The sequence below is a fragment of the Orbicella faveolata genome, unplaced genomic scaffold (assembly GCF_042242905.1).
Source record: "Orbicella faveolata isolate gen_17 unplaced genomic scaffold, um_ofav_v1 contig_3, whole genome shotgun sequence".
Lineage (NCBI taxonomy): Eukaryota > Metazoa > Cnidaria > Anthozoa > Scleractinia > Merulinidae > Orbicella > Orbicella faveolata.
Genome location: NW_028301558.1, coordinates 16935001 through 16945000, shown reverse-complemented (window position 1 = coordinate 16945000; position 10000 = coordinate 16935001). Strand labels below are relative to the sequence as shown.

At 39.8% G+C, this 10000-nt stretch overlaps 1 protein-coding gene across 1 annotated transcript; it reads right to left on the bottom strand.

Annotated features, from left to right (window-relative positions):
- Nucleotides 1-1513: 1513 nt before the first annotated feature.
- LOC149106671 (uncharacterized) lies at nt 1514-9202 on the bottom strand. Its single transcript, XM_089297658.1, has 5 exons — nt 8824-9202; nt 5401-5474; nt 5165-5299; nt 3145-3351; nt 1514-2080 (listed from the first exon to the last, which is right to left on the bottom strand). The coding sequence occupies exons 1-5, from the start codon at nt 9126-9128 to the stop codon at nt 1605-1607; spliced, it is 1197 nt and encodes a 398-aa protein (XP_089153784.1). The 5' UTR covers nt 9129-9202; the 3' UTR covers nt 1514-1604.
- Between the last annotated feature and the right edge of the window lie 798 nt (nt 9203-10000).

Here is a 10000-nt window from a genome sequence, read left to right as displayed (position 1 = left end):
CCGTGGGCATTACGGGAGAATAATGCCCTACAATTCAGTGACAATTAACCAATCAGAGCGCGCGTTACATCGGCCACAAGCCAAAGCCATATAATAAAATCATAAAATCCAAGATGGCTGATCGAAGATGGCTGCAAAATTGTTAAATAGGAGCCCAATTCACACGTCATATTACGTCTTTGTTTCATGCAACCAGCACAAACCTCAAAAGAAACAGTCATGGACAAGCTGTGAATCCTGCAAGTTTTATTGTCCTCTACCTTTAAAGCCCCCTTCCCCCAAAATCCGGGTCTGAATAACAAAAGTATATTTACGTATACTTATAGTTCGCTTTTTTCATCGCAATTTGCGAAATCAGGAGAAGTAATATACAAACACGAGAGACAGTGCTTCATAGGGATATCCAAACACCGAGAAGAGAGTTGAAAATACGTCGCGCAGAGAAGTATTTTTGACGAAATTCGAGGTGTTGGATAGCCGATGAAACACTGTCTCGAGTGTTTGACATTTCTTCTCAATCGAAACAAAAACTAAGGAGTAAACGGAGAAGTACAATCGTCAAAATCTGTGCTAATTAAGACCAGGTATCCAAACCACAGTCACGGTTATGATTTCCTTTTCTTTTAACTTGATGAATTATTAATGAGTTTGAAAAGAAGCACGAATTGCTACTACAGATGCCAAAGGTGGTCTTTAAATGAGTATAAATATTAGAAGTCTGAAATGACGCCAGGATTTACAGAAGCGGGAGGTATGAGCCCACCTAAAATAGCCCGTACATAGACTACACCAAACGATTCAAGGGATAGCACCCCTTCCTCGGACACCTGTGGTATTCGTTAAGTGCTGCAGCTACAGCTCTAAAGAGAGCACTAAATGTAACCTACTCCGCTCGTACCGTCTTAGTAGTTGCATGGGGTCAAGTAGCAAAGATATCAACGGATAGCATACTATTCGCTGTTGGAGAAATGCGACCGCGCTGGAGTGAGTTGGAAGAGTAAGAGGCTAGGGAAAAGGAGGAAGAGGAAAAGAGAAGCGTGTAGAAACAATCGAGAAATCGAGAAATAAAGACAACATATCACGGCTGCTAACAGCCAACGGATTCTTACGAGAACTGGGCTGAACTGAGATGCAGAGCTTTTATTTATACTCGCTTAGTGAGGGACTGGTGCGAAGATTCTGCCAAAAGGCGCTGAGCTCGACGATCGACTGAAGAGGTAGCCCGACAAGGAGTGAGGATAAGGACCGGAGCTAGGGCTTTCCACTGGGGCTTCCACTTATAACCAGGCTGTTTTCACTGTAGAACCCACCAATGAGCCGTCTTCGTAGAACCCAAGTCCATATGCATAAAAGGGTAAAAGATGCTTGTATGCCTGATAGATCACGTTGCTATAAGCTACTGAAAGAACGGTTCTAATTACACAATTTCGTGCTCGTCTGTTATCACTCTTTCCATGTGATACCTCACCTCATCTCAGCTAAAAAAAAGGCAAATCCACGATGCTCAATACAGTTCTGCTTCAAGACCTTTATTCATTTATACTACCATTTTTATAACTTTTGTCGCTTCGTAAATTGAGGCAGAAGTCTTAACCTGCTATAATTCACTTTGTGCATATAGCGCATGTCAACTCTCGGCCAGCAACGTACGGGAGACATGGTAACGACCCACAGGCTCCTTCCACGAGGTACATTAGGGCACCATTTTGGTTGGAGTGGCTGCCGTGAATAAATTCGGCCTCCCCGTCAATGCAAATGAAACTGGTTGAATGCTTGTGGTTGTAATGATCTGCCATTAGATACCCATGGTACTCCTCGGTCCAACCGGAGGGACAGTCGTTCCTTGCGGGTATCATCAGCTGGGCGGCACGTGACTTGACGTAACACACAGCACATGGGACGTCGTGATCGTGAATTTTCTTCTCAAAAGGACTATATGTGCTGACTTCATATTCAGCGCCATAAACGTATGAGCTTGACTGAAACCCGTCCTTGTACTTGTCGTACTTTGGCTCATTTGGTAGGCAGATGTATTCTCCTCCTCCACCAGTATGGGTGTAATGGCTACCTCCAACAAAACCTGAACATGAATAAAACGCTTCAGTATCTTACAAACCCAGCTCAAAAAATAAATGAGCTTATTGACTGACTAGTACTTGGGTGGAGGGGTGGACATTCGGTTGTCCATCATTTCAGAAGGATCTGAAACCGTTATTTACCACCAGGACCTCGAGCCAAGCATTTCCCTCTCCAGCCCGACCTGACTCAGAAAAAGAGTATTTATGTCATTGGAGATGAAAATGCCTGTGGTTCGTAAATGTTGGGAATTGCGCGTTTTAGATAAATTGTTAACATATGCGGCGCCAATCGAAGGGCTTTTTCAGGACCGATTCAAATTATTCTACCCGGCCCTGCACAAGCCTACCACTAGCGGAAACATTTTCTACAGCTTTGGATCATTGGCGGTGTATGAAAGTATGATTATATAACGCTTCAGCTAAAAAACGGTTTAATATTTATGTTTCTGCTACCCCAAACAAAGGATTACAGTTCTGGAAATATTTTCAACCTTGAGCAAGTTCGCGCCCAAATCTTTCCACATACGTTCACGTTTTCTCTGGCATATCTCATAAACTGAAAGCGATTAGCGTACTTTTTCTAGAAGCTTTGTTATGTTTTGTGATATGTTATGTAATGTGTAATATAACGTGATAGCGCTAGGAAGCCCAGGATGTGTCATTTTCATCGCAAATAAGACTGTCTGGCGACACTAGATTCAAACTTAGCCCAAGAGAAGGATAGTTGGAATTAACGAACCCTGAACTCGTAAAAACCTAATCGATACTTTCTGCGTTCGTCGTTTTGTTATGATTATGATTACGATTATCATTATCATTTTCATTATCATTATCATTATCATTATCATTATCATGATTATTATTATTATTATTATTTTATCTTTTCTTCATTGAAAACGACAGACGCATTAGAGGTAGCGACTACCTGAGGGCAAAGTTAACATAAGCGGCACAAGCCCTTTCCTTCTTTAGATTTCATTCTTAGAGCGCAAACTCGATGTCTTGAGTAACCTGATGTAACGACAGTAATTATGTACGCAGTTTAGATGCGCAGAGACAATCTTACCTTCATAAACCATCTGAGTATCGTTGGGACATGTGGTTTTTCCCCAGTGAACATATTGGACACCAGACTCCCCGGCTCCGTCTTTTCCTGTATCCCCCTTGGGCCCACGAGGTCCCTCTGACCCAGGACTCCCGACAGGACCTGTGTCTCCTTTAGGACCGGGAGGGCCTGGAACTGGCTGGTTAGTACCAGGCTTTCCTGTCTCTCCTGAAATGTCACACAAAGTTGTTAGTCTGTTAATAAAGTTTCAAAATGGCGCGAGAAATCAAGTGTTTACAACAGAAGGTAATGAATCCACTACGACCACCGTCAAAGAGTGATTCGAATGTGATTCTACTTTTCTTGTCTAGCTTCTAAAAAATATTGGAATCCAAGACAGCGGATCTAATGTCATAATTACCATATCATCATACAGAGTAAGCTGAAGGCTCTTTACTTAAAATGCAAAAGGCAACTGAAGTGAGCAACCAGGCTTGGTCAAGTAAAGTTATTTCAATATCGACAACACACTTGTACCAAATTGTTTTCACTGCTAATGTTTGCTGGAGTTAAAAGTTAGACAAATTATAACAGTGAGGAGGGGGGAGGGGACCGCTGTATTCAGGTCCTCATTCTGTAACTCTTAGAGTATTAAAGCTATGGAAATTAAACTTGGAAGATTGATAACTATGACGTCATACGACGTAGAATGACACCACTTCCCAGTAGCTGCCATCTTGGAGTGGCCAATTTTTATGAAACGTTACTAAACCACCAGAATTCTAAAAACAACTGGAGAGTGACAGTTAAGGACGGTGCCTCCTTTTGTTAGTGCGCACACGTTCTGCGCATCACGCAAGGCAGGTTAAATCGCCACGCGCACTGGGGTTGACACTGACGCAATCAACTACGCTACCAAGTACACGACTAAAATGAAAGCAAATTTTCCCACTGTGACCAAATCAAGTTTAATAAACCTGTACTTAAACCAGGAACACCAGAATAGCAGCATATCGCTAGCCACTAACTGTTAACGTCTTCCAGCTGAAAAACTAGCTGTTATCTGCCGAAAAATATACTGAAATCCAACTGTAAACATGTACCTGCAGATAGCGTAGTGCGCGCGCAGAACAAGTTCAAGATGCGCAAATGTTTTACTTACTGGGAAGATGACAGAAAAATATGTAATGGGCACCGTAAAAGTTTTCAAAAAAGATTAATAACTTTAAAAAACGCGTGGCTACCCCTACATTTTATGTTATGAAACGGAAGTGGCAATTCTATTCAACAAGTGATTACTTTCTGGTTATGAGCAAAAGGTATTTAGACTGTATTTTAGCTGAACCAGAGGAAGGCTCTCAGAGACCCTAAAAGTTCTGTTGCAACAATTTTGTTATTAAAAACATACCAAAAATGGTTTTTGTGTTACCATTTACCATGCAGTTTTAAGATGTTTAAAATTGTGTTTGCTTTTCTGTCTGTAAAGGAGAATTCTAAGGAAATCTGTGAAGAAATATCCTTTCCTTTTTTTTCAGAAAAATGCTGATATCAGCATTTTTGTTGAGATTTAAGGCTAATTATCTCGAAAAAATGCATGGTTACCCCAGTTTTTCTTCGGGGATTCCCGTAGTCCTTGCAAAGATCTACTTTTTACCCATGGTCCTAACCTGGCGCAAAAACCTTTGTATTTAGTAGGCACCGTCCTTAACTCAACAATGTTAAAAACACCAAAAGTAAAAGTAAAACAAACAAACGAAAAAAAAAAAATCAACGCACGTCAAAATATGGTCTACATCGAGATCCATAACCTGGCAATGAAATGTCATGTCAAATTGTCCCCAGATAAAATCAAACGGGAAGTCGCCAAATTTGGATTCATTGCTTTGATGCTTTTATAGTTGCAAGGGTTCAAAGGGCCTCTAAAGTTCCTTTCCTAGTCTGAATGGGGTTAGAGCTGAATTCAAAAGTTACGTACAACAGGGCTCTGGAATTTGGCATGAATTAGAAAAGTTTTGTTCTGGAAAAGTTTATCATATCTTACCTTTACGTCCTGGTGTACCTGGCTTTCCCGGCATTCCTGGTGTACCGGGTACTCCAGAAATCCCAGGGGTACCCGGTTTTCCCGGAGGTCCTGGAGGTCCGATGGGACCTTCTCTGCCGTCACGACCGTCTCGACCTGAGAATATTTAGAAGGAGAAATTGAAAAGCTGTCTAGAAACGAAACTGTGCCAACAGTTGCAACGGTTTTCAAATTTCAGTTGCTAAATTTGCACAAACCTCTGAGGTAAGAAAGAAACCCCCAGTCACTCCCTCCTTTCGGAGACATATCAGAACAATTGTTTCCGTTGATCCTGTGGAGAAAAAAAATTCCCCAAAATGTCAAGTAGTTGACATATTTATTTATATCTATAATTTGGATAATTTGGAGATTTTCTTTCTCTCGCTAACAGTTACCTCCATACACTACTTAAATTATTATCATTGTTACTAAACAATACACACGTAACTTACAATGCAATGTTTTGTAGGGGGATCTTATCATTCTATTCGTCGTTAGTCAAATCTTTCTAGATCTTAGGAAGTGTTCTTCTTCCTCGTTAAGTAGACGGATGTTTAGATCTTCAATAAAGTTGTTCAATTCGTGACTTTGCTTGGATGCGTGGTTGCCCTTGTTGCCATTTTATTTAACAATGTACATTTCCTCTAAAAGTCTTCAATTTCCTTGTTGACGTCCTGCACTGGGTTTTTTCTTCGCTTTCTAGTTTCTAGTTTGTTTGTTTGTTTTTTGTTTTGATATTATAGAAATATTTACTGTAGTTGGGTTTTTTTCCTTGCTCAACCTATTTCATCTTTAAACTGAATGTGGCCTCTTTGCCTCTTATTTCATAGAGTCGCTTGACGTCTTCTTTGCCGGCAGCTTCGAATTTTTCTGAGATATCGTGGTCGAAAAAATTTGCATCCCAAATTTTGCAGTCAAGACCTTGTAGCTCTTTCTGAAGGGCCTCTTCCTCGTTCTTAATTTACATCTTTTCTATTTTGAATATCTTGTTATTTTTTAGCGTAATTACTTGGCTTCCGAAGGAAAGCCCGAGTCTTAAAACGCAAGCTGTTTTGTCTTGGTCGCCAAATGGGGTGTCAATGCGCTCGCCAGGCGCTGTTAGCGGAGGGCTTGGAAACTGGAAAGTGAGGAATCATGGAGAATGCCCTGTTTTGTGAGGAGGGAAAGAAGAACGACGTTGAGCATTTTCGAACGGGTCGTTCAACGAATTCTTTAAAATCCTAACTATGACGCCGAGACAAGCACTTCAGATGCTGAAAAAAATCAAGAATCTTCGTAAAACAGAACTTTGAAGATGAGGCAAACAATAAGCAATTAGCTGAATAGTAAATATCTTAACTTAAGTCTTGCACTTGTAGAGCACGATCTGATATTGCGATGCGAAGCCTGAGTAAATACTCTTGGCAACTCTAGTTCCATCTTAATTAGTTTCCATAGCAATTGGTTATCTAAAACTTCAGAGTATATTCTTAATATTCGTGGATAGTAAAATGAGATCAGTTCTTTATAATTATCGTCTTCCAACAGGGTGATATTAAATTTCTATAAAGCTGGACTTCTACTGAACTTACTTTTAACACCATTGAATACTTAAGAAGATTGAGTTGTGGTGAAGCGTAATTGAAGCACTAATTTCCGCTTGTTTCGCGTCCCTTGCAAGAAAGTGACCGCGAGATAAGAAAGTAGTCAATCCTCGTTTTAGGTTCAACGATTTTGATTCGTAAGTAAAGGATTTAGGGCCCGTCCACACTGCGCCAGAGAAATTTGAAATCGTCATTTTCACCCTGAAAACATATCAAATGTTTTCTGTCCACACTACGCCAGAGAAATTTGAAATCGTCATTTTCACCCTGAAAACATATCAAATGTTTTCTGTCCACACTACGCCAGAGAAATTTGAAATCGTCATTTTCACCCTGAAAACGCATCAAATGTTTTCCGTCCACACTACGCCAGAGAAATTTGAAAACGCAACAATCACCATGGTTATCGTGATCTCTTCGTTTTTCGAAATACTTCGTCTAAAATATGTTTACCGTCCACGCTAAAACACAAACCCAACGTTTTCAAGTCCCTCCATTTGAAGAACGTTTTCGAAAAGATCCGTTTTCGTGTCGGATTAAGGGTGTGGACGGTAGGCCCAACCGCAGAAATAAAGTTGCGTTTTCACATATCTCCGGAGTAGTGTGATTAATTGGATTGAAAGTGATGTTTTAGTCACTGGAGATGATGACTTTTGATGTGTCAGTTTTAGATATAATAAGTCAGTTGTTTGCATAGTATTTGTATGACTTCGTCATGTCCGTGGCAGTTATTTGGGCGTAGATGTTTGTAATAGAAAAGGCTACCCTCTGGGTCCACTTGAATGCTTTTTAAACGAAGAGGTGAACTGGAATTTAAGACAAGGCAAACTCCTTTTGAGTGTGTAGTTCAGTGCCTCAGTCTGTAGACCTCAATTTTTCACTGATTCACGTGATGAATAGGTTTCTTCCAAAGAAATGATTGTGGCTTTTTGAGTTTTTAAATATGAGAAAATTTCTCTTCTTTAGTTAACATTCATCCTTGCACATTTAGAGAAAGCCGTTTGAACTTACGCGCCTTGGAATAAGTAGGCGAGGTTTGATGTGAATTTTGCTAAATAACAGATGGTAAATAAGACTTGCCTTGTATTGATACACTGAGACGCATTGTCAAAAAAAAAAGGTTTGACTCAAAGGTAAACTTGTCACTGATACACGAGATCAATTTTTCTCAGTATAGTTCGTGATTTGTTAGCTTTAGTAGTTACATAATACTCCATGGTTTTGTTAGCTTTTAATAAGCACATTTTTTGTCTTTAAACTTGTATTTATCTGTTAAGTTACGTAACACCTTAGAAGCTTTACCACTTTTTTCGAATTTTGGTTTACTCAATTTTTATTTCTCTATTTATTGCCGCAAGCACGTTGAGTATTCACGTTAATATTCCATTGTCTGGTACCTGCAATCTAGGCTTGCAACATACTGGGAGTCGGTAAAGATTACGTAACCTGATTTTGGATGTTCTTTGTTTTCTGATGTCGACAAACAGTTGGAACCAGCCAAATATGTAAAATATCATACAAATCACATTTTCTCACGGGGCATTTTAGCCACACTTCACTCTTGAATGAAACAGAGAATCACAGAAGCATTTTACATCGCACGCTTCCATCCCGAAGTTAAAACAACCAAGATCGATATCGAGAATTTCACCTCACATTGTCAAGTTTCCTCTGGGAATTGGGCGTTACGTAATCTTGATGCAAGGCTGACCTACTTTTCTTTTTCAGAACTCGCACTCTGTTGATGATCCCAAAGATCGAAAACATTTAGTGTACATAGTTTTAACAGCTTTTTACCTACTTTATTTTGGGCAATTTCATGTTTCCGTCATTTGGCGGCAAATGAAGGTAACATGAGGAAAAAGAATAAATTGAAACACAAGGGCGTACGTTTTTTAAATCCGTTTCACATGTGATGCCGTATTCAGTCAATGTGAAGCTCATTACATAAGGAAACAACATGGACAGTGAAGTGTGTGATACCGATATAATCTCAATGCAGTCACTTGTTCAACATTCCAAAAACAAAAGAAAACGCTAGAATGCAAAACTAAATACCTTCGCTCCAAAAATCGCAGCCGTTTTTCCAAATCTGACAGGCTGACCGATCTCTTTTCTCTGGGGTGCAACACTTGCTCAGTGCCTTTCTGATCATCAAAAGAAACGTTGGGGTTTGGTCTCTCGCTTCGTTGCAAAGTTTCCAATTTTTCCTCCATGGCTCCAATACGCTGATTTAGCAGAAGATAGTTGCAAAGCAGAAAGAAAGAGCAAATCCCGAAAACAGCCACCACCAACAGGCCCGTACGAGCGGCAAAATGTGCCGGGGCAGATTTCATTTCACGCTGAACAGATTTTCTGTCCATGACATTCAAGCTTTCAAGTGTTTCAGTTTGCTCACTGTGATTGTCAAAAAGAAAAGCTTTTAATACTTAATCGATGAGTAGCTTATATTTGGAAACCTATTCTGATTGATGGCCGTGTGGACACAAGATGTTGACTTTTTGGACGCGAGAAATGGCCAGTATCAGTAAAGTAAACATTTACTCGCATTCTTTGTGTGCAGCTGCTCGCACAAATGAAAAATTTCTCACGAGTTAATTAAGCATTTACTCGCATTTTTTGCGTTGTGAATTGTTGCCCCGGTGCAGTAAGGAAAATGAATCCTTGGTGGACATTTCGCTTCACGTTACGTTATAGATTGTCATTAAAGCCAGAGTGTGTTGAAAACTGAGGCACTCGCTACTGTCTCTGATATTAGGTAATGTGCATTTACATTCGTATTTAGAAAACGCGCAGATCATTTTTTAAGAGGACTTATAGTGATTCCTCAGAACTAAAAGTTTTTTTTTTTAACTTTCCCTAAATTTTCTCTACGAAGCACTGTTTTGAAAAATACAATAAAAAGGATAGGTCACCATGCTCTCTGAAGAGATATGATGGGCCAAACTTACCCCATTTTTGCCTAGCCACGCGCGTTGTTTTTGTGGTAGCTGGTAGCAACGGATATTAAAGCAAAACATCTTTATAGGTAGAAATTCTCGGGCACCTGGAACAATGCAAAATGTATTTTATTGAAAAATCACACAATTCTAAACGACATTTATTCGACTCAAAACGTTCCCCGAATCGTTGTTTTCGAGGTGATAATACGTATTCTCGCGTAACGGCTTGTGCACTCTTTTAGCTATATCTTTTTTTTTCTTCCGAACAATTTCTTTATTGATTTTTTAACTTA